The sequence below is a fragment of the Halichoeres trimaculatus genome, unplaced genomic scaffold (genome assembly GCF_033239565.1).
Source record: "Halichoeres trimaculatus isolate MK-OKI-2021-1 unplaced genomic scaffold, fHalTri1.1 fHalTri1_scaffold_8, whole genome shotgun sequence".
Lineage (NCBI taxonomy): Eukaryota > Metazoa > Chordata > Actinopteri > Labriformes > Labridae > Halichoeres > Halichoeres trimaculatus.
This window is the reverse complement of record NW_027437186.1, coordinates 29,275,703-29,300,671: the sequence shown is the minus strand read 5'-3', so window position 1 is coordinate 29,300,671 and position 24,969 is coordinate 29,275,703. Positions and strand designations below refer to the sequence as shown.

Below are 24,969 nucleotides of genomic sequence, written 5' to 3'. Positions count from 1 at the left end.
TGACTTCCCCTGGGGAGTTAGAAGATCCCTGTCAAATACTACAACCAGGAGAATCCAATTAGCTTATTTTACGAGTATGTAAACACTGTTTGTTACCAAGGTTTCTACTCCTTTTACCCTTAATCTAAATTAGTGGCAAGAGAAATTAACTGAATAGCCAAAAAAAAACACCTCTGTGATGATTTAAAGACATCTGAAGGAATCAATTGTAAAGATCCCACATGCCAGCTCTTGAAGAAAGTCTGGAACCTTCTCCTCACATTGCGTACAATAGTGTGGATTTCTACGCCACATGAAACCTGAGACAGCAACTGGAGTTGCAGTTGTAGTCACAAGTTCAGCGACGGCATTTTGCAGGGTCATCGATGCCATCTATAGCACACCCACGAGTCTTTACAACGGATGACCTTGCATAAATTCATGCCTGAACCAGACTGTGAGTAACATGAGTGAAAGTCTTTGATGGAAAAGTCCTGTATTAACAGTGATAAAAAAAATATACTGAAAAATGTATAAAAGATTACACAAGAAAAATCATAGAACTAGTATTTATTCATAACCATTTGAACAAATATACATGGTACAAAACAACCAGTATTCCGTTGGATAAAGAAAAGACAAATCATCTTTTCGTTGACTTAAAACTCCACGAGGCTTCGTTTGATTGCCTCTTCCAGCTCTGAAAATAAAAGAAAAAGAGTCATGGTGTGCACAAGTTTAATACCAAAAAATGCTACAAAACATCTTTTAATATATCATATATCTTTTAATCATTGATCACACAATATCTTATTAAATAAGGAAATACGTCTTTCAAACTTTATGTATGTATGTGTATGTACGCAAAGACTTGATTCTTGTTGTCAATAACTTCCTCTTTTAAAGGCAATTTCACAGTTTTATTGAGACTTATCTTATATTTCATAATTTCAACAATATTTTCTCCATGCATTAAAAATGCTTTGTGCTGGACAGTTAAAAATGATTTAACAAGCCCAACTCATCCCTTTTCCATGAACATTTTTACCTTACCTATCCTACTTAACTGTTGTCTGTAGTGTGTTTTACTGTGACCCCAATAAAGCCACAAACTAAAAGCAACAAACAACTTTTCTAGAACAAAGATGGAGTTTTGACTATGTTGGATTTTATTTGCCCAAAATTGTCTGTTACTTCTCTTAAGGCTCACCAGCTTCATACATGAAAGAATGTGAATCAAAGCTGGGAAACCACGTTTTCTCTGTGTAATATCTAACTGTCAGTTACTGGATACTCAAAGGGACACACAGAGGTCTCAGTAAAAGTATGTAGGCAACGTACCTGAATGAATCTTTGTTCCTCACAATGAAGAAAGAGGATTACATTCCTAAGCACATAAACACATACCTGCAGACTCTCGTTCTTCTTCTGCGTTCACAGACAGCGAATTATTCATCTCTCCCTCGAAATCACCTGTAACAGGACACACAGGAACTTGATAGCCTTTACAAAACCAGTCATAGCATAAAATTGGTATTTTCAATTAGTTTTCTGATTTCTGTTGCCTACTTTCAGGCCTTTCAGTCTCCATGTTCATGCCCACCTCTGCTTCATCTTTAATCTCTAAAATGATATCAAAAAGGAGAATTAAAAACTGCATGCAAGCACTGATGTTAAGTATTGAATACAATAAATTGATTTACCACTGAAGTCTGGTTTGACCTCCACAGCATGGAGGACTCTCACAGTCTTTGGTTCTGCCTTGGTGTCTTTAATGCCGGGATTGGACGAGGCGGTCCTGCAGGGTTCCAGTGTACAGTGTTTGGAGTGATAGTGTTTATGGAAACTCGGGACGCCCGTAAATGTCTCCTGACAAGCTTGGCATTGTACGTCAAAGTTCTTGTTCAGATTCAGAACCGGGTGTCGTGTGTGAATATGAGTTTTCATCTGTGCGTAGGAAGGCACAGACACACCACATGGATCACACACAAACTGACACTTTCCCTCAGCAGATAGATTCCTCATGCACTGTGTGTACGTAGCTTTGCTCTCCTCTTTGCTTCTGTCTGTCCCCATGCATGGACACATCAGGTGAGGAGTACTTTCAGCAGCAGCAGCCGGCTGATAAACTTCAGCATCATTCATACAGTGGTAATCCTTGCTGTGCAGACTCTTGTAGTGTTCCAGGAACTCAGCCTCAGAGTCAAACTGCATGCTGTCACAAAGGCCGCAGAAGTGGAAACTTTTCAACTCCCCGTTGTGCTCGTTCATGCAGTGTCTGCGTACGGTGGACTCTTTGAAGAACTTCTGTGGGCAGTGTCCACAGATGAATCTCTGGTAACTGTGACTGGTCACATCGCTGCAGTGTTTGTGGACATCTGCCTCCGAGTCAAAGGTGTCCTCGCACATCCTGCACATCCAGGTCTGCTCTGCTCCTGAAGAAGACACCTCTCCAGTGTTCTGCTCAGCGGTGGACCTGGAGGGTGAATTTAAAGTGACTTTGCTGCTTGTTGACGGCTTGGCATCCAAGACAGCGGCAAGCTCCTCTGGCACTTCCTGTTCAGTGTAAAAGGTGTGACCACTGTGAGCTTCTGACACATGAGACAAGATGTCTTGATACCGAGGCATTTCCACTTTGCACTTGCGGCAGAAGAAGAGAAAGTTGGAGAGATGAGCTCCACCATGAAAGCGACTCATATGCAGGCGGGTTACTGAAGACTCTCCCATGTGTTTGCCACAAACTCCACACTGATGGAAAATCTGGTTCACAGCCAAGAGATGTTTACTGGCTGAAGTTTCGTCTTGGAACTGTAGGCCACACTCACAGCACCATAATGTCGTAGTGCTGCCGTTCAAACTCTGGCTACGCTTCTGCCGTTTGGCCGGAGATTCTTCACACATACTCCTCTCCTGAGCATCTTCAGCTTTCTGTGAGTGATGAATTTCCTGAAACCTGCAATGCTGAAGGACTGCTTTCTCCATCGAGTGGTTGACCTCTACATCGTGCTGGGTTGACTCTTTGTGATGTTCAATTTCAGCTTGGCTGAGGAAGATTATACAGCATAGGGAGCACTGCCCTTGCACTTGCAGCTCTTTCATTACCTGAGCAATGGTTTGATCAGCCTTGGCCACTGCACAGCCTTGTCTGCAGGACACGCTACAAAAAAAAAGGTGAAAGAAGATCTTAAACTCTGCTTGCATGCAAGTTGTTAACTTTATAGTCCTCTGAACATGAATAAAACTTACTTAAAGTGGGCTTGTGCTACTTGATGTGAGTTAAGCTCCTTAAAACATCGAGAGCATCTGACATTAAATGTTGTGTCCTTGCACAAAGCAATGAGACGGTTCTTCACGTGTTGTGGGATGGGTACTGGCAGTGGTCTACCTTTGGTTTCTTTAAAGAGAACAAAATAGGATGATGCACGTCACTCCCCAAATGTACTGATAAAATATAATAAAACATTCCCAGAGATGTCAGAATCTCAATGTTCATTACACCTTACCATTCATGGCGAGTGACTCTGTGAAGTGGTTTTTGGCTGACATGTGCTGAAGGCACTCATCTCGGAGATTGAACAGAAGGTAGCAGGCAGGACAAGCAAAGCACACAATCCTCTGATAGGTCTGGTTGATGCTGTGACCCTCAGGGGTTGATGAGGATAACTGGAGGGTAACATTCAAATCATAACTTGTTATGTTTCCTTAAGACAGTCATTTTCAGGTTTTATTTATATTATATTATATTATTAGAAGTGAAGAAACCTTCATCTCCAGATGTCTCTTCCAAACTTCTTTAGTCGGAAAATTTTTACCACAGGCAACACAGGCAAAGAGCTCTGATGGACTTCCTTTCAGACTGAGGGTTGGGTCGCAAGGGGAGTGATCAAACCTACACACAAAATATTTTAGTGAACATATTTTTATTTTTTCCTATGCTTCAAAGCCAAAAAGTAGAACAGAAAGGATCACCTTTTTAAGTGCCCACCCAAGAGAGAGGCATGATCAAAAACTCGACCACAGTTAATCACTGGGCACGTGTGTCTTGTTGTACTCTCTCTGGGGAAAGGAACAGCTCTCCGTCTTCTTCCTCCAAAACCAGTGCTGATTGCTCCAGGTTTAGCACCTTAAAAACACATAGTTGGGCAATAAAATGAATTACACAGTAATTTACATCCCTTAAAACAAGTGGCACTGTTAAAACTACTGCTTTTCTGTGCTTTCTTAAAAATAAGTGTAGAGTAGGTGAATCATAGCTGACATACCACAATACTGACAGTTGTGGAACAATTTACCTGGCATCTTTAACCACATGTCCACACAGCGTTTTGCTTCCTGATTAGCCCCATTTACAGGACTGAAAGCCAGCTGTTGCTCTCTGTGAGCTCTTTGGAGGATTTGCTTCTCCTAAGGAAAAGGAACATGATGTTATGGTATAAAGGAAACATATTCCACTTTCTCTTTTAATATATTTCTTTTATTAAGGTACAGAAAATTTAGACATTCTTCAATATTGATGTTTGAGCACAGACAGAATCTTTGTGTTTGCTGTCACAGATACCGTCCACTTGGTGGCACTGTTGCTGCTACAACTGGCTTTACTTGACATCATGAATCAGACGTTTTTGTTTGGCAGGTATAGGGCCTGATGTGGCCTGGTGTGGCCATCTACTAACCTTAATCCAGCCATTAAAGCATCCTTCCAAGAGTCTAACTATGAAAACAGTATATTAGAACATCAAAGACCATTAAAAGGCATAACCTTGTGTCTTTATTTGACTCATAAGTTAACCTGTCTGTATAGTTGTTGGTTTTTGGAGGGTATTGTTTTACCAGGAGTCTATAAGCCCAGGTTTTAGCAAAAACTGTTGTTGAGCAAAATTTAAAAAGAACACTCTTCTTTCTTATGTAAAGATTTTAGATTCACAAGTCTGACAGTTTTAGTGTAGAAGTTTAGACCCAAGGCAAGTGTTTTCTTTTGTTTCTGTCCCTTTTTTAAAAGTAACCATGCGAGCCAAGCAGTTCAGTTCCTAACACATAAATCAATTTTTTTCTATGCATTACAGCTATCAGAAACTCCATGCAATTTCCATGCAAGATAGGGACAGTATAATGTGTAATGCACCATCTTCTTTCCTTAACGTGCTAGTGTTTGGAAAGAAATTTTAAAAAATGTCCAGTAATCTCTGTCCTGAATTATACTCAAGCACTAAGAATAACAGGTGTGTTCATGTTTGGCAAATAGTACAAAATGCAAGCTGAAGATCAAACTAAGGAAAAATTTGGTGTTAATAAAGCCGTACCTTAAATGCTCTGCATTTATTTGCCTTTTCTTTTTTCTCCTGAGCCACTTGTTGTGCCAGTCTGTCCAGAGTGGATGTGACACGTCTCTTTTGGCAGGTGACTTGGTCTTCAAGCTGTGTGACAAAAAAAAAAACCCAATACTTTCAGACCAGTGTGGATATGCCAAATATTCACATTATTTAGTTTTTGACAAAAAAAAAAAGCTTCTGTTCAGCCACTCACAGTGCCTGCCATTGATGAGCATCCCTCATCCTCACTATCACTCAGTAGGTCAATACATTCCAATACTGGTCTAATAGGGCCCGCCTGAAACAGGTACAAGACACCACGCCATGAAGCCTGGAATACTGCAATGGTCATACTTTCTAAAGAGCTTATCAATGTTAATATGTTTTCATGTTAATTCAACAAATAAAAACAGATTTTATTGCAGTTGTATGCAATTGGTCAACAATGATAAGGTCATTATTTTGAAGTGGGAGGAGTTATTTTATTGTATCCACTATAGTTTACCATTGAAAATTTAAACATTTGCATTGAAATGTCTCATCAAAATCACTGCAAACAATTTGTGCATCAGAAAAAAGAGACAGCCCAGGATGCTCTTGTTTGATAACCTAATAGTAAACAGGCTGAGTAAGCACCCCGAATACCGTTTTTTAGCAGTCTGGGTTGTTGAAGTGCAAAATCAAGAAAAATGCAAGAGTGAAAAGTACTATCTCTGTATGAACGAATATAAAACACAAACAAACATTGATGCTGCAAGATTAGACAACTGTACTCCTCGTGCAGCCAATGTGAACAGACAGAAAATGAAATCTGAACTTTGATTGATTTGATTGAACGTGTTCATGACTTACTGATACAAATTCCACCTCCTCCACCTCATCTTCGTCTGCTTGAGCCGGAGATGACATTTTACCTAGGAGGAAAAATGAATACATTTAACTCTTGAAGCTGCCATAAGGATGACCAAGTGCTCCAACGTCTTGGCTGTAGCTGAGCTAACAGCTAACATTAGCTCTCTGACACTAGATGAATCAACAGCGTTTGATTAATATAGGTCAAGCACCACAAAGACAATATATATATATTGACAATGGGGAAAAGCTGAAGAGAGCATTACTTTTGTTTTATCTCTTGTTTCCTCTTTTGAACGCGTGGTTGCTAGCAGTTGCGTCCTCTATCAAAGTAAAGTAGCTACAAACGTTACGTCAAATGCTAAGGGAGCACTCATTTGTCTACCCAGAGTGTACCGCACGGACGGGGTTACTGGTATTATAACGAAATAGAAACTCCGCCCTTCTACGGACGGTCATTCCGGGTGATGTTGAATAAGTAGAACAGCTCTGTTTGCTATCATAATTTCTGTCTTCTTTTCCATACATATCTACTTTTTTTTCTCCTTTCCTACAGTTTTGTTCTTAGCTCTAGTCCCTGTGGTCTCAGTCTATTATGTTTGTCTATACATGCACAAATGTTCTGATAATGTTTGCATGTTCATGAACAGGATGCATAAGATGTAACTGTACACCATGGATAAAATATTCATGCCTTAAGAATGTTAGATTAAAATCCAGCCCCTTGTCCATTGGAATAATGTGTATAGCAGTCAGAGAATAGCTCCATTTTTATAGAAGTCTCTTACAGAAACAGAATCTAAACTTGTTGCATTCAGATTGCTTGTTAAATTCAGACTTGAAAGCCACTTCAGGTGAATTGTTACAGACATTATAAGTTAAACTCATTTGACGTCACATGGCTTTTAGATTCTATTCACCAGAGTACCAAGTTAAACATTTTGATACAGACATGGTCTTTCTAATGTTATTCAAATATTACACCTTGCTTTGACACAGCATTTGACAACATGTCATGTCCTCATACAACATGAGCTAGAAGATTATTAAACATCTGATGGATTTGTTTTGAATTTTCTTTGAATGGGTGCATTTTGGTGAACTGCAACCAAAAGTGTATATGCATGCTACCAAAACAATGTAAATGTGAGGGGTTTTGTTTTGTGTTTATTATTTTCTTTACAACTGCACATAAACAGAAGACACTGTCTCTTTTCTGTCTTAATTGTTTATCAAGGTGGAGGAAAAACACATTACATGACATGAGTTCATCCAGAAGTTACATAATGAAGGGTGGATTATGATCAGAGTTGGATCCCTTTTCTCTCCCTCATCCTGAAAGTATTTGGTGCAATATTTGAGTCTTTTTAGAGCCTAACATTACAAAAAAGTCTGTTCTAGATTGTTTTTTAATATATATATTTTATAGACTGTGGAGCTCATCTAAAATGAACTAAAACTCTGGTAGTGTAAGAGATTTGAATCACAGGATGAAATTTCATCTGTACTTGTAAATACAAATATTCATCACAGACACATATCACTAGGACTTCTGATATCTGTTGTTATCAGTTTTGGAGCATCATCCTTTTGGGCAGCAGACTCTGCTGCAGATGACTGCGATGCTCAGATGAATCTGCTGACTCTGCCTGCCCCTGATGGAGAAAATAAATAAATAAAACTTGGCGTCTGTGCTGAGTCATGCATTGTATACCTCACAATAATGGTCCCAATACTCTGGGCTCTCTTTGCACACATACGCTCTCCACTGTTTGCTGTGCGATGTTTCACGTTTGTCACTCAGGGTCTTTACTCTCATCTTGAGCTTTCAGCGACATCACGGCAGCAGAGGAGCGAGCTGTCTGAGGCTGCGGGATCTGCCCTACATCTCGCCTTTTATGATGATTGCTGCGGCGTTTTTGGTCTTATTACGACCGTACAGCATTCAATGTGTGCTGCTGTTATTACTGCTTTTACTCGGGACTATAGCGACTATTTTGTTTTTCTGCTGCTGGCATCGAAGGCTCCGTAATGGAAAACATCCAATAAAATCTGTGCTCTCCGGACGCAGGAGCCGCGGTGAGTAGCGCAGGCCAGCCGCATCTCCTCATGACAGCTCATCTCACTGCGTGATCTGTATGAAGTCATTCAGTCTGTTTAATGTGGTCTAGCAAGCATTGAAGTCAATGTAGCCTTCCCAAACTGCAGTGTGCGCCGTGAGAGAAATCACGCGTAGGCGTCAATAAGTGTGAAGACACTATGATTTGCTGTTTTTAGACTGTAGCCTTAAAAATGTGTGTTTGTAATAATGTAAACATGTGCATGAAGATGATGTCAGGAATTACATGCCTTGTGTATGATGTAATGTTTCACTCAGACATCTGTTATGTTTTCCTGTAGTTGGCCTCCGAACCCATCATTTTCGATCAGAGGTAGGATGAACTTTTCTCATTATGGATCTGACTCTTTCCTCTGAAATAACTTGAAAATAACAAGAAGTTACCTGCATTAGCCTGATGTAGCCTAAAGGCCCTATATTCTTCATGAGAATCACATTAAGAAGGTTTTACTCTCTTGCTAGTTTCTTTGGACTTCTACAGAACTGCGCGACTATTTCAGGATCATGGTGTGCGCATTGCGCATGTTAATACATCAATAAATCATGTTGATGAATAGGTACTTTTATTATTTTGAAAACGCTTTATTACTTAATGGTTCCCGAGAGATGTACTAACAAGAATGACCCCAAAGATACAGCCATGTTTTGCTATTTATAAGATATATTTATGCTTGACGCTTAGGTGCATCAAGTAAAACTTTTGCCAACTTATTTCCGTCTACTCACTTTGCCTTCAAAATAAAAGTACGAAACTTTTAAGTACATCAAAATGCATAAACATCGTAGAAACATCATTTTAAAACGTGCATGTTCAAATCATTTTATTGCTAGTCCTTTGTAATAAAAAATAAATTAACCATTTCACACACTGATATTTCATGATAAAGGGTTGATGAGAAATATTATTGGAGGGGAATGTTGAATGTGAAAAGTTACAGGCCAGTATGTTTGCAAAATACCAGATAATAAACAACATGTGAAAACATTTTCAAGTGTGATGAATAACAAAAGTCAACATTAGCTATAAGGCTCATATTTTTTTTCATCTAACTTCATATTTGACTCTATATTTGTGTCTGCAACCTGTTTCTCTCACCCAAAACCATACAAAAAGCTGTTTTCTTCTTTTGTTCACTACTATATTAGAAGTAGTCAATGTGGGGGTACAAGATATGTAGCTTGAGCCACATATCACTGCTTCATAATAGCGTGAAAGCGCCACAACTATACCCAGATCACACTCTATAAGTAAAATGAAAATATACTGTGTGATAAAGATTTATTTTTTTCTAGACCTAAAACAATTTTATTGTTCTGAGTGATTTGTTTTTTGATGTGTCCAATGCAAATACAGATACTGTTATAATGATAAAATTTTTGTAAATTATAGAATTGACAGTAAATCAACCATTTTCTTATCAATTATGTTCAAAAGTAATTCTTAAATGCTGCTGGTTAGGAATAGTTCTCAGTGCAGTAAAAAAAAAAAAAACCCAGAAAGTTTAGACTTTTATTGTGAAAAGCAGAAAGAAAACAAAGGCAGAAGCTTTGTAAGCTTCCCTTTCTTTGCAGGTTATGTTATTGAACCACAGGACACTGGATCCCCACTGGCTCTGCTCTGTAACTGCTGGGGCTTTAGTATCATGTTCAAGGACAAAACAGCAGGATTGCTGAGTCTTAATGTTCAAAAGCAGCCTCTGATACTTACCATAAAATACATTACAGTGAAAATTTAAGGGTTGAAGGAAAAGGAAGACTATATGTTGTAATGTTACTCTGTAATGTGTTTTCCTTCATCATGTAGTTATTTGTGTTGCTGCATCATCCTCTTTAACACTCCAGACTCTGAAATCTAGGTCATACACCTCCCCAGCTGAAGGCACCTGAATCCTATCACAGTTATCACTGATTCTGAAATGCCAGCCTTTTAATTTCTCTTGCCTGGTCTCTTCTTCTGAAGGTATAATCTGTTGCCAGCTTGATGTTTGTTCATGCTTCTCAGGGCTTCAGGCACAGTCCACGTCACGCAAGAAGGAGCATACATGCTCGAGTGACGGAGGAGAAGCCCAATCTGGTGGAGATTCCAGAGAGTGAACCTGATTCGTCATCCGGTCTCAGGAAACGCAAAGTGAAGAAGAGAGTCCTGCCAGAATTTTACCAGTCTGTGCAAGTCACTCCCACACGCAAACCTGTAGGTACCTCCCCTCACAGTCATCAGGATTAATAATGAGTCCTTTTGTTATTTGCTCCCCTCCACAGGGATTACACAGTGTGCCTTTAAGTGTGGTAAGGATTCAGTCAGATGCTCACTGGGGGAATTTTACTAAAGGTCCTCGAATGAATATGCTTTTTATTGTACTGTTACCTTGTCCCCCTGTGTGTATTGGGTATGAGACCACACACTTTGGACTAAAGGCACTGTCATATTTCATCAAGACCGGTCTGCACAGGTTTGGTGTCAAGGGGGATCTGAGTCATGATGAAGCATCTTACATAAATCTAAGTATTTTAACTGAGCCTCCTTGCTCTGTTGTCTCTATCCAGAATGCAAACTCATGTCATGTTGCATCATGTTGTTTTACATTTAAAGGTAACAGCACAGATGAAATGTATCAATCTAATCTGTTAATGATTTACACTCTACTCTACTCACTCTACATTCTGTATCTGCATATCAGCTCTTTATCAGACCAGTTTGACATATTCACAGTTTGAATCTTAAAGATAATCCTCCATCTTTGATTTATGCTCATGTAGGGAATGTGCCTCGTCTCTTACCCTTTCTAAGTCTGTTAACAATTTACCATGTTGGCATAGCAACACAATATGTATCCCTACAGCTGTTTGGTAACTCAGTCAAAAAATCCTGAGGTTAGGGGAGTGTCAGTTTAACTCCTGACCCATTTATTGATCCATGTTAAAAGTGAAAACACAGGACCTCAGTTGGGATCATGTTTTTGAGGGAAAACAAGTCATAACCGCGTTTAACCCTGCGGGTTTGTTTGGATTCCTCTCTATAAAGCTGCTCCCATCATTTTTCTTTTTACAGAGAAAAGACTTCTGATCCTTTATTCACTAAGCCAAAGAGACTGTGGGTGTTAATGAATGTGTCTGATTTAAAATGTCATTCATTGTTTCCTGAATATCAAACCCCCTACACAGGTTTAGAGAGACAAAGGGATTTCGAGCCAGCCTTGATATGACAGTGAGGTTTGGACTGTTTATGTTCTAAGGAGTCTATATATTGATCAGTTTAATGCTGTTGTTACTTCCTGCTTCCATTAGTTGTGCTGTAATTCCACACATAACAGTCATAAAGAGTTGTGGGCTTTTTTTTTTCCATTTCCAGCAAACAAAAAGCTACTCAAAGGGGACCAAAGAGTAAAATAGATGTTAAGACCAGCTCACTTCAGAACATTTTCGAGATGCTGATGAATTTCTGTAAAGGTGGAATTATAAATGTGGTACTATTTTGCTAATACAATCATTACAAAATGTTTATAAATATAAAAAGATTTATCTATCACCTATCATTTCGGAGCTGTAGGGCTCAAATATATTTTAAGTGAGCAGACTTGCATATGTAAGAGTCCTGCATAAACTAGGGCAGGCCTAGATCAGCATGTTATGCATCATTCATGACATATTTGCATGTGTAACCTATACTAAATTGTGCTGAATGAATAATCCAGAATGGTAAGCTATCTTTTTTTTTTTTTTTAATGGAGAGATGTCTTTGAATGTCAACTGTTAACTTCATATTTTGCATTCACTGAGAGCTGCAGATTGGGTGTTTAACTGCATGTACATCGTTTAACAGAATGCAACGCCCAAATAGAAATATATCGCTGCACTGGACCTCACACTTGGGATATTTGCATAATACATCTGAATATGTGCACTTTCATCAAATAGGGACGAGGCATTTTGCAAATTAAGTTGTTTTCAAAGGCTCAAAATATTCTTTATAGAAAGATATTTTTTGGGTAACATTGAAAAAGATGATGTATTTGATGTTCTTATGCCAAGCTTTTACCGTTACAGCCCCTGAGAACAGAATAATAGTTATAGTTCTTTGTGTTCCCTCAGTAGATGGGTTGCAGCACTGGAGACTTATGACTGAGTGTAAGCTGATAATGAAATGTGAAATGCAATGATAAAAAGGATGCTAATATTAACAGCAGGTGCTTTAAACAGTTGGACTGACTGACCCAGCTCTCACTACTGCTGCTATTTTAAGATTACACATCATTTTCTGTATCACAGTAGTTTATCCTCCTTATTTATATTCACACATTTGCACCTTTGAGCTGTATTTTACAAATTCTTGACACCAAATTAATCTGTCACCGACACTTAATAAGTGGGTAAAGCGTCATAAGACTCTGCTCTGACTGTGAGCGCTGTTACTTTAATCTGCAAACAAGGTTTCATCACACTGATATTAATCACCCTTCCTTCTTCAACAGGATCTCTGTACCTGCTTGTGTTCCTTCACTCAAACTCAGGTGTGTCAGGGTGCAGCAGGAAACTGCAGAAAGTGACTCATCAATAACTGTCTCTTTTAAACCAGATGTTATTAATTCTGGAAAATGAACAAAGATTTTAGAAAGAGAAAAAGCTCAATTCCATGTTATGAACAGTGTTGATTACATTTTCTGGGTTTAAAGGGGTTAAATTTGAAACCAAAGCTACTTAGACTAAGTGAAATCCCTCTTTTGTGGACCCGTGGTCCTCTTAAAAATCTCAGGTGCTAATTGGCTGAACATATAAGAATGCTTTCACTGTGCCCACTTTGGTCAACACACCGGCTAACAGTGCAGACTGTTATGTAATTGTGTCCAAAGTCCTCTTAGCAGCCTGCCCTGTGTGGATCTGTTGTGAAGTCCCTGCTGTGGCACAGTGTAGCAGCAGTTGTCCTCTCGTTACCCCCGCTTTTGATGTATTTGGAGCCACCCAGTAGCACCTACGCGCAGGGATGGCGCTCTAACACCGCGGTCATTGCTGCCGTTGTCGGTTGCCGGGTATGACGCGGAGACGCATGCAGTCTGCTCTCCCATCACGGTCCAGCTCTGCCTCGACAGCACACGGCGTAACATCCCTCCTCAGCCCTCTGGAGATCTGACATCACCCTGCATCCTTAATGCTCGGATAAGGGACGAACTCGTGGCCGGAGCATCGCTCAAAGGGCGTGGCACCTTTTGGATATTGACGCTGGAAATGTGTGACCGAAGGGTGGGAGCTAATAAGGCGTAAACGGGATTGTTATTTTTCTTCCAGCTGACAGGTCTCCATGTATACCGTGGTAAGTCTTATTTCTGACCTGGCGGGGGAGCCAGATACTATTGATTTCACATTGCTGTTATTTAGCTCATTTTTTTATTGTTATGGATCATAATGAGGTGGTGACTCGAGTCAACAAGCGTCCTCGCACCTAACATGCGCTCACATTACGCACTTTGACCGGCCATGGTGAGAAATAATGCGATATGTTTAAGTGTCTTAATCCGGTGTTGTGATCTTGTATGAAGTCAAGAAAGCATTGTTCCTTTCTAATGCTCGGTTTCTTTTGTCTCACAGAGCTCCAGTTCGGGGAACCCTTCCCTTCACGGTTCCATGTCTTCCTCCGCGGATTTCTCAGACGAGGATGATTACAGTGTTAAATCTGGGTCGGCATCTCCGGCACCCGGGGACACTTTACCCTGGAACCTGCCAAGACATGAGCGGTCTAAGAGGAAGATCCAGGGAGGATCCGTGCTGGATCCGGCAGAGAGAGCTGTGCTCAGGATCGCAGGTGAGGGTTATTCTCTCATTATGCTGTAACAAGGAAAACAAGGACCACACATGTAGTGATAGGGTGCCCATATGTAGAATACATTAGCCTGTTCAGGGGGATCTCCTCGGGTTATTCTCCGTTTTATTTCAGGGGTGTAGTGACACTCACTTGTGGTACATGTGATGGTATTTTGATCTGCTCTTATTTTGGATTAATGCCTTGAAAAAAACAGTTTTCATTTGACCGAATTAAAAAAAAATCCCATTTTATTCACGTTTTTCTAAGTAAATATTTTTATTTCAACACAAAGTAATTGTTGATACAGAAACAGAAAGACTCCTTATATGGGGCCAAAAGTCAATAACAGAAGTTCAGTTTTTAAACAGAGTAGCACAAACCCCTCTGACACGGCCCTTTGTTCCTGACTTGGTGACATCGCTGGAGTTTTTATAGCTCCACAGTATTTTATAATGATACTTTGACACTGCTAGACGTTATCAAATCCCTTATGGCCAGGAAACAGAGAGAGCTTGTTGGAAATACAAAGTGGCTAATCTCTAAAAAGGGACTGATGTGAGAGTAGTTCCAATTGTAACCTTGCACTTTACTTTGTTTTTGTGCGTAATATTTGTGCTAGATTATGAGATGATAGATGAAAATGTTCAAGCATTAAAATTTGGAGTCTGGCAGGTGGATTTTAGAGAAAGAGAAAGTGGTCCGTGTTACCAGGCGGTACAGAGACGCCTGACAAGGAAACGCGTTTCTTCTTCCAACACTGTAAAAAAAACAAAATGACCCACTCATCCAGTCTGGTTTTGGCTTCGTGTTTTATCCACTGATTAGGAAAAAAAGTGCGAAGTATGAGGAGCTAGGGAAGAATTTGGTGACTCGTGCTCAGAAGCCCACATTGCAATTAGATCTTGTTTGCATTAAGCTTTGATTAGGGATGAATGGACCTCTTCACTCAGACATTTTTTGCAGCGCAGATCTTCCTATCAATCTCATGCGCTCCGGAGAGGAAGTGTCGCCCATTGGATAGAGTGCAGACAAGGGAGGGATGTAGGGCGTTTCCTTTAGTGCAACAACAGCGCCGATCACTCTTGAGTCCCTCAGCACACATCCACACACACATGCACACAAACATACACGCACATGCACACAAACACACGCTGTGCCCCTGTCCGCCGCTGGTGAATGTCCAGTTTGTGGAGTCCGGGTTATGGCTCTGTACGCAGCACAGGCTAACGTGCTCTCGGACGAACAGGAATACCTTCAAGCGTATGAGGATGTTTTGGAGAAATACAAAGGTAGGATCGATACTGAGGGGGGTAATATTTTGGCTGTAGGACGATTAAGAAATTGCCTGACTGCTGCTTGACAGTTCAATAAATGTCAGCCTGTCCCCCCTCCTCTGTGTGGTGACTGGTTGGTCTTAGTGTCTTTATCCCTGTGGTGGAAAAGTGGGGATATTTCCTGCATGACATCACATTTAGGCTGAATATTAGTCTCCAGGACAAAGACTATGACTTGGGGCTTTGTTATGATGATGGTTAGAGGATTATTAATGAATTATTTAAGTTTAATGGATGTGGGTGTGTGAAATGTGTCTGGAAATCATTTAGAGGCAGCAGGAAACAGTGTATACAGCTTTTATTTCCAATATATATATATATATATATATATATATATATATATATATATATATATATATATATATATATATATATATATATATATATCATCTGTCTGTGTATATTTTGGGTGAACATCATAAGAAAACCCCTGACTGGATTTTGCTTATTTGACCTATGCAGTGTCTGAAGGCAGACAATGACATAGCAGAGTGAGGCGTTAGCTCATATCAGTAGCCTTTGTCATTTCATGTAGCTGTTCCTTTTGGTTTCATCTCATTAATTACATCAAATCCATCACGTTTAAGAGCTCCATGCTATCCCGTGTCTCTGACAGCCAGAGCTCGCTGTCAAAATCATAGCACGTGCACTCTGAGGCAAGGCCTGTGGTGGTCCCATGGAGCTGAATTCAAACTGACAGCGGGGGGTTTTTCGACTCTCATGCTTCCTCCCCTCACCAGTGAAACAACAGATAGCACGTACATTGTGCTGTTGTATTGAACGCTTGCTGTGAGCATGTTCTGTCAGCTGTTGGAGTTTTGTAGTGAGCAGAGCCACTCAGCTGTGTGGTATAAGGCTAAAACAGACTGAGGACTAATGTGATCATATGATGTAGCATCATTAGGGAGAGATGCTTTCTTCAGGCAGAGGAGCTGTGACACACAATGAGCTCACTTATGCTTCCTGTGTCCTTCTATCACCATCTTCCACTCTGGGATTAGCTTTTACAGGTTACATATTGATTTTTGAAGGATATTCAACTCTCTTCCAGTAATTGAATGAACAATGAATCTCTTGCTGAAGGGTAAGAAGTGCTATCTTTGTGATTCCTGATCATTTACCAGCATATCACCAGGTTTGCAATGAGCCTATCTTTCTTTTGCTGCACTGATTTAGGTATTACAAGTAAAACTGACCTGGTGTGGTGTATATTTTCTTTCTTGTCAACTGTGTGGCTGTTGAGTAATCCTGGTAGACCAGCTGGTGGGCTAATCATTACATCTAGCAAACTTATCCTAACACCACAGCCTTGTTTACATGTGTTTCTCAATGGCATTCCAGCTTTTAGTGTTTAAGTTGTAAGAATTTCTCAACATTTATTATGTCAGCTTAGTTTGTGTGAGAGGTGGGCTTTGCATGTTGATATTTTTTCTAGTTACCAGCAGAGAGAAACAAATTAAACTGTAAGATAGTTTGCTGGAATCAAATTTCACTTATTTTAATGCTCTTCTGAGCTGTTTTTTAAAAGGTTACTGTCTTCACGTCAGCGTCAAACACCACCTTCCCTATTAACCGCCCAGCTCTCATTGTAAAGTTGTCTTCCCAGGCTTGAGGAGTACCTCCAACTGTAGTCATTGTCTCCATAAAAAGATGAATTGCCTGTCCTCTGTTAGGACATTTTTCTATAGGGCGCTGGCTGAGTGTCGTGAAGAGCTCCTGATTTTATTGTTCCTTTAGTTATATTTGCAGATGACAGGGTCACCAAGAGCCCCGAGCTTCTCTCCATGTGATGTGAAGGGAATCAAAGAGAGACCTTTTCTTAGGAAAACCAGCAACAGTAACCAAACAAACACAACCAAACAACCAAACAGAAAAACAAGAGGGTGGGAAAGAAAGTAGGTGGGAAAAGTGTCATTATTACTCTTATTCAAGGTGTTGGATTGGACAGTTTTTTGTTGTGCATTTTTTTTCTGTTAGAAAGCCACAGGTTTCTCCCAAAAGATAATAAGACACTGTACAAGAGGCACCATTGTGGAATAAAATGATTTCTCAACTTAATTTACATTTGGACAAAAAGTGGCAAAATGATTCATACCCCCTCTTAACAATGAACAGAAAAGCCTTCATTGGCTGTTATAGCAATCAAACACTTCCTATAACTGCTGACCAGCTCTTTTTGTGTCTCAACTGGGAATTTTGCCCATTCTTCTTTGGTCATGAGCTTCAGCTTTTTCAGGTAGGAGGGTCACCTTGCCATCACCCTGATCTTAAGCTCCCTCCACAGATTCTCAATCAGATTCAAGTAAAAAAGTTTGCACTTATCCACATTTTTCATTTATTCTTTTGTACAATTTTGTTTCAGAACTCTTTGGTGGTGCATAAGTCTTTTTTTAATGAGTTCTGTATATCATAGTGCCACACCTGTTTTACCAGCAACTGGCACCTGTCACCAACAGCTTTCACATGCCTCACAAAAACTAAGCCAGTTATCATATGAACTGCTTGAGTATTTGTTAGTCAATTGATTTTTTTGAATAATAACTCATCCCTACTTTTGAAGGATGTTTGCAGCACAGATTGTATCATAGCTACTTGTAGACTTTCTTGGTGTGGATCACTTCCACATGCTGTGACCTTTTCTGATCTCTACCTGTTAGAAGTCAATTAAAAAATTCATAGACAGAGGAAGTGTTGGCTGAACTTCTAATCCGTCTTTCAAAGGAATGAAGGTTTAGAGTTTTTGGTGACTAAGCACAGCCGTCCCCACTGGTGGCATGTTACAGGTCTTATTGCTCCGGCAATGCAGCATGCCACACTAATTAGGTGGTAGACTTAATAGTACCTTGGATGCAGGAAAGGCTTGGGGCTGAAACTCAACGCTGGCTTTACAAAAGACCGTAAACTTGAGGAGTGAGCTAAAGACATGGTTTAAGATGTTAATGGTACACTGGCTGCGTGGGATCAAACTGTTCCAGCAGAGCCTGCTGGGTAGGCCTTCAGCACCAAGGGGTCATGAAGTTCCCCAACACTTGATCATCCTCTGACATCAGGGCAGATTTAATGGATTAGACATTTGGTGGTTTGGTCAGCTGTTCTTGGAGTTCATTTTGGTTTTTAAGATGCCATGTGGTGCAGAAATCCTACCAGAGATTAAAAGTGAAGCTTATTTTGAGAGTCGACAGAGATTATTGCATGATTATCTTATTAAAGCTGGCACTTCGGTGTCACTGCTGGTTTTAATTAATAATGGTAGGAGAAGAACTTGATGAATGGGATTCTGTTGAGTTCAAGCAAAAGCTAAATCTGAGCTTTGTGTTTGTTTCTGTCCAGGAACACAAACATCTAAACGTTGAAGATCTCCTCTTTGGGTGTAATATGACAATAAGGAACTATTCTTCAGTCAGGATGCTGGGTGTTCTCAGAAGAAATCTAAGCGAAGATTGTAAATTGCTTCATACACAAAATGAATGTTTGCTTTAGGTCTTATACAGCACAAAACATGTCTTAAGGTTGCTGCCCGCCTGTGTACGTTGTGTGTTATAAGAGGGTGTGGTCTGTCAGTTTGAGCCTGACATTTCTATCTGTGAAATCCTACAGTCTGCATCATGACCTTATCCCTCTTTCTGAGGAGGATTTCTGCAGATTCGTGAAGGAGACAAATGATGATCGAAGTCATTTTTCATGCCTGCATTATCTTGCAGTGTAGCACAGGGACCAGTAAGAGAGCATTGTGTTTTCTGCACAGTCACTGCCTTTGTCCATCCTCCGGGGCCGTGCCCAGCCCAACCCCTCTGCTCTATGTCGACAGCCCACTCATCACATTCAAACGGCCCAGCGGCCCACACACACACACGCCAGGCTGCCTCTATGGAGACTGTCTGTTACCGTACAAAAGACACTTTGTTTTTATGGGAGCAGCCGCCAAGTTCCAGAGACTTGTTCATGTGTCAAGTTGATGGTAGTGACACTTTGGCTTTTCATTGAGATTTGGATGTTAAGGAGCCCTGCTTTGAACGTGGTCTTCACCCACCTCACTCAGCCCACAGATCACTGGTCTGTGAGGAACGCTGTGCATGAACAGTTAGCTATTGTAACCCCCCTAAAACAGATCTAAAACTCATCCCAGAACACTCACATATTTCTTGAGGTACATGCAAAAATTCAGCTAATTGGAAGCATTTTTCTATTCTCTTCTGATTAACAGATTTTCTTTTTTTTCTGTGCTTTGTTTTTGTTGTTATCTGGCCAGAACAAACTCTAAACAGATGAAATAATTATTAAGGGTCATTTCACAGCTACTGCAGCCAAATTCCTGCCTGCTTATGGTTATCTAAGTACATAGAATTTCTGGATCAGTCTCCAACCCTGGCTGAACTTGGTGCGACCTGGTTTCACAACAGTGTCGAGCAGGAGCTGCTTTGAAACTCTGCTCGTGGTTTCACTTTACAGGTTAAAGCGCACAGAGTTCCCAGACCTGTATATCCATGTTTACCCTCCTTGGGAAATGTTATGTCAGATTCTTTTTATTTTATTGTCAATTTGTTTCCACACAGTTTGACCTAGAAAATAAAATGCTGACAGCAAAATCTGAAATACTTTTAGCTGTTGCCTAATTTGTGATCTTGGGAATACTGCTGTCAGAAACAGCACCCAGAAATAACATCAATCAAGGCTGCCACCAACACGTCTTAAAGCGTGCTGCTAGAAAAAAAGAGTTAGCTAATGTTTTCCAACCACAAATTCTAGCTCTACCTCTGTCTCTGTTTCTTCTTTTTCCTCCATTCAAAGTAAAGCTAGCTCAAATAGTCTGTTTCAGTTGCAGGCTAGTTGTTAGTTGGTTGGGCTACAATCCAACAGTGGCAGTAATGAATGGCAAATTGGACAGAGATGATCAGTGTTCTTGTTTTTCATCTCATCTGCTCTCACATGTCACATTGGCAGCATCAGTTTACATTTCAGTCTGTTTCATAACCCTATAAAAAAACAAGGTTGAACTGGATGTCAGGATGGTAACGTGAGCTGATGCTAACGTTAGCTTAGCATGTTTTATGGTGCCAGGCCATTCATCAACAATAATAACCATATAAATCGGTACAATGTTTTCTTTCTTTTTAAACCTTTTCATTGATTTTCTTTGGCCATTAAAATATATAACAAAAGGTCAGTAGATGCACAATTTTTTAACACCACCCACACCACAAATACACTCAATCACCCCCACCCCCGCCCTCCCCTCCCTTGCCCCCACCACACAATGGTCACAATCTTAGGCCCGTTTACGCGACAGTGTTTCATCTGAAAAAGCTAAAACGCAGTGAAAAAAAAATCAACGTTTACATGGAAACGCTGATGGACTGAAAACGCTGTAGTAAGCATGTCAGGCCTATAGTCGGTGCTATAACTGTCTTGTCCAGAAGCTGCTTTTGGGAGATCCCCACCGAAGAAGAGTTGAATACTAAGTTCAAAAGTGGAGCAACAGATGCACATTTTGTCGAAAGACAGTCAGCAGATACAGTAGATTGAGCAGCACAAGCACTACACGATAGTTCGCGACGATTGTAACAATGGTACTGTTGTCTTGTTGTATGCGCGAAGTGCATAGTGAAGTGTGACATCATTGTTTCCACTAAAAAGGCTGGCTTATTGTTTACACAGCAACGGTGTGCAGCGTTTCAGAAAAATCCCACTCTGGAGGCCATTTTCAAAAGTTTGTGATTTAGGTCGGCTGAAATAACGTTTCAGTGTAAACACGAGGCTGAAACGCAACAAAACTTTTGCGTTTCAGCCTAAAACCGTTGTTGTGTAAACGGTCCCTAACACACATAGAAAAATAGAAATAAAAAATTTAAAAATATGCAAATATTGAAGTTTTATATCAAAAGCGAACAAGATAAATGACAAGGCAACAAAAAATTATTGGAAAAAATGAGAAACTAGATCGATAGAGGTTGATAAATAAGAAAAAGGCAATGAATACAGGAAGTATCTCATGGACTAGTGTTATCGCTTTTGCTATTGGTTAGATCATTAAAAGTTGCAAGGGACCCTTTAAGAGAATGTCTCATGTTCTCTAGTTTAAGGCATCCTAAGATCTCCTATGTCCCTTTGTTATGTGTTGAAGGAGAGGCATGTTTCCACTTAGGGAGGATAGTTCTTCTTGCATGAAGTGTTAAAAAGACAACAGCACGTCTAATTGTTGAGGGAATGTTGGGTGCACTGTTTTAAAATCAGCCTTCCACTTGTTTTTGATAATAATATTCTGACTTTGTTTTTTTTCCCCCACTCCCAAAAATGCTATCAGGACATCTCCAGTCACAGCTTGTGGAGAAACATAATATTTCTCTTGTAGCCAAGCCCTTCATTGATCTAATCAATCGTCTTCGTTTAAAATGGGCAGTGTAATCTGAAACCATGCAGGGCTCTCAGGAAGCTTCTCTCTGTCTTAGATGTCTTTATCTGCTTCTATATGGCTCTCTGTTTTATCCAGTCCTGGTTATTCGCACATGCATCTAGCAGATATACTTGGGACTAATGGAGCACAGCTAATGAGTCGCGTTTATATTCCAAAAGAGTTTCTATTGAGTGATTTGATTTTCATGCAGACCCGTGCGGTTGTATTAAGTGTGTGTCTGAGTGAGATACCGACTCACTGCTGCATTTGTCAATGTTGTATTTATATGCTGTCATGGTGACGGGAAGAGCGGCATGACCGGACCTCATTCCACAGCTTCGCTTTAGCTTCTCTCACATGAGATCATCTTCTGCGTCCCTGTTCCACCCTGACTCATGCTCCACAGCCTTTCTTTCTCTCTCTGTCTCTCCCTCCAGCAGCTCCACCCTGCTCTCCTGAATGCAGCAGATGCTGGGAAGCAGTCCCACATCAGCAACAGGAAACAGATTTCTGCAATATTTCTCTGATTCGTACGTGGCCAGGAAAAGAATAGTTCCATCTGTTTTGTGGTGACTCCCAGGGTATCATTTCTAAAACCAGTTTTATTAACTCTTTGTTATCAGCTGTAGCAGGAAGAGTGAGATCATCGATTAGATGGCTATTCATTTTTTTTTTCTGGAGTAAAGCAGAGTCACTATGGATGGTTGATGAAATCAGAGGGAAAGACCTTAAAAATATGAAAAGAGTGTGAATCATGTCCTGAATTCTTTAACATCAGAGAGTCAAATAAATAGTTTAAACCTGAAAAAGTTTATTTCAGGCCTTCGTTGAATTTTATTTCTCTATGTTATGTGTATAACAAGTTGTTATTGTGACAAAATTACTGCCATGTTCATAATTTGGATACTGTTTAAGTATTGGCAAACAAGATTTATTTTACTTTAAATCAAATTAAATGTTTCTAAGTTCTAGAAATGCTAAACTAGAAAAGCACAAATGTAGGAACATGAATGTTTCAGGACAATACGATAAGAAAAAGATCTGTGATGTACTGACTTCTTTATCTCTATTTGTAACTCACAGTCCTTCCTGAGTGTTAACAGCTTAAAAAAGACAAGGAATGTGTGGTGAAACAGGAGCTTAACTTGCACCAAATCATGTCATGACCTGGACTCGAGCTTATGGTCAACGCAATAAGGATGGTAGCTTTACTAACTGAGCTAAAATGCCCAAGAGTTTCTTTTCTCCAGGTCAAAAAGTCTACATTTCCTTGCTCTAATCTTTTTTCTGAGCTATCGTGCTAGCTTATGCCATGTGTTGTTTCTTTTTTTTTCTGGATAAAATTGAGGCAGGTCTTCACAGTTTTTGTCTTATCTGACTGCTAAACTTATTTTTCAAAGTCTTATCTTCAAAAGTGCACAAAGTGTTGAATCAAAAAAATCCAGAATCAGGAGTCAGCAGAGTGGGTCTATGAGCTTGGGGATTTGCAGCAAGTGCAACAGATTTTATAGGGATCAAAATAGGCGTTTTTTTATCATGTAAATGACCTTCAAGACAACCCCTCCTTTCTTTAACAGTATTTAATTGGCTGTTTGTAAAGATATCTTTTTGTTTTTTGCAATTAAAGTTCATCCCCCTACATGTGTCTCTGGATACTACATGTGAGATGCACACACAAGGGACAGTCCTGGACATCCCCAACCAAGAGAGATAGCTCTTTAAGTGTGGGTCTCATTGCTGCTGTAAGATTAGGCCTCATATCTGACTCAGCTGCAGGTGGTTCAAGTCCGTTAGTATAAGGAATTCTACTGTTCCACTGCACATGAAATGCCCCACTGAAGGCACGGAGGTTTTCAGAGGCCTTTGCAAACACAGAGTTTTCTTGGACTCCTGCAGACAAACTACTGTTTAACTATTTCTAATCTAATATATGCATATAATGAAGATGTCCCGATCCAATACACTGATAGGTATCGGTGCCCGATATGGCTTTTTTGGAGGATCAGATAGTATTGGATTACATCACGTGATCGGGACCAATACAGTTTTCGTGTGTTTTCAGCACCGTCATGCTTAACAGCTGCTGTAAATCAAACGGTGTTGCAAACATGCCCACTATGTGGGACTACGTCTCTTTGGAAAGCAATGAAAGTAAAGCAGCATCTTGAAAGATCTGTAAAGTGAGTGTTCCTCAAGGAGGCACCAACAGGGCTTACTTTAATACAACAAATATGATTCGTCATTTGCATTGGAATCAACAAGCAGAATATGGGATTTATCAGAGAAAGATATTGTATCAGATATGTATTGGATTGGTATCTGTCTGTATCTGTTGTATAAGCAACAGTCCATCACATGACTGCCATTAAATTAACACAAGTCACTCTTAGGGGTGATGACTGTCTGAGGCTTCAGTTGTACTCTGTGCTCCATCTGCATGTTTGGAGTGAGTGCATGCTGCTTAGGGTTTTTCTTAGTCACTGTGCCTTTTGATGTACTTTTGTGGTTTGTTCATCATGCAGGATTTTGTCTCATGGGGAGTCAGGGAAAGCTGTTTGATAGTCACCATTAATTATTCACAGATATTCAGATAGATACCCCATGTGGATATTAGGAGATGGAGATCCATTTGATGACTGTGTAAAGTTGTTGTAGGTGAGCTGGATATGATTCACATATTTGTCATATTTCTGTCGTGCCTCCCAGAACTCTTTGGTGTTAAAGAAGTTTCTGTGACTTCCTCCATTTCTGAACCTCACAGCCTCACACCTGTTTCATCTGGGACTGGCACTGATGCTTTCTCATGTTACATGGAAGTTTTTTTATTAGTAGGGAAAAGCAGTTTCACCACATAACAACCAGGGACTTATTCTAAGATAAGATGAGACGAGATGATAGTCAGATAGTCAAACTATTCTGTTTTCTATTATTAAACAATTATTCAAATATTCCAAAATCATGACACATCCCTTATTGAATGATAGCATTTTTTGTCATGCAGCACCTGTCAAATCCAAAAGACCTGAACAAAGCTCATTGGTCATGCATCTGTTAGAGAGAAGCTTCTTAAAACGTTTGCATGACTGGTCAGTGTCCCTCTACTAGAGATGACACTGAAAACATGAACTTTTGCTGACTGTGCTCTGCAGACTTAAGGGGAAATTTGTGTTGTTTCTGGGAGATCAGAGAAA

At 40.0% G+C, this 24,969-nt stretch overlaps 2 protein-coding genes across 22 annotated transcripts in view; one reads left to right on the top strand and one right to left on the bottom strand.

Moving 5' to 3' along the window:
• Positions 1–546: 546 nt before the first annotated feature.
• Positions 547–6,551, bottom strand: znf451 (zinc finger protein 451). Of its 2 annotated transcripts, XM_074676538.1 has the most exons (13): positions 6,407–6,551; positions 6,141–6,202; positions 5,503–5,586; positions 5,280–5,393; positions 4,272–4,383; positions 3,949–4,102; positions 3,742–3,868; positions 3,483–3,642; positions 3,226–3,373; positions 1,683–3,136; positions 1,549–1,602; positions 1,387–1,452; positions 547–679 (listed from the first exon to the last, which is right to left on the bottom strand). In XM_074676538.1, exons 2-13 carry the CDS (start codon positions 6,195–6,197, stop codon positions 639–641), a joined length of 2,571 nt encoding a protein of 856 aa, XP_074532639.1. In that variant the 5' UTR covers positions 6,198–6,202; positions 6,407–6,551; the 3' UTR covers positions 547–638. The 2 variants fall into 2 exon arrangements, with proteins under 2 accessions (XP_074532639.1, XP_074532640.1); XM_074676539.1 differs by lacking the exon at positions 5,503–5,586.
• Positions 6,552–7,852: 1,301 nt separating this feature from the next.
• dst (dystonin) overlaps positions 7,853–24,969 on the top strand; it is a 119,098-nt gene continuing 101,981 nt past the window's right edge. For 7 of the 20 annotated variants that reach the window (XM_074675157.1, XM_074675156.1, XM_074675165.1 and 4 more), the window contains exons 1-4: positions 7,853–8,219; positions 8,541–8,572; positions 10,262–10,450; positions 13,840–14,053. In XM_074675157.1, coding sequence (XP_074531258.1) covers positions 8,039–8,219; positions 8,541–8,572; positions 10,262–10,450; positions 13,840–14,053 — 616 coding nt within the window. In that variant the 5' untranslated portion in view covers positions 7,853–8,038. Of the gene's footprint in view, positions 8,220–8,540; positions 8,573–10,261; positions 10,451–13,363; positions 13,565–13,713; positions 13,732–13,839; positions 14,054–15,178; positions 15,343–24,969 lie in introns of those variants that run through there. The other 13 variants (XM_074675176.1, XM_074675171.1, XM_074675172.1 and 10 more) reach the window with 6 other exon arrangements.

What these genes read in the sequence shown, in the direction of transcription:
- znf451 (XM_074676538.1), bottom strand. Translation starts at nt 6,197, where the DNA reads ATGTCATCTCCGGCTCAAGCAGACGAAGATGAGGTGGAGGAGGTGGAA. An exon ending in GTAGCACAAGCCCACTTTAA is followed by an intron (nt 3,137 to 3,225) that starts GTAAGTTTTATT and finishes TTTTTTTTGTAG; the next exon opens with CGTGTCCTGCAGACAAGGCT. An exon ending in GGAGACTGAAAGGCCTGAAA is followed by an intron (nt 1,453 to 1,548) that starts GTAGGCAACAGA and finishes GTCCTGTTACAG; the next exon opens with GTGATTTCGAGGGAGAGATG.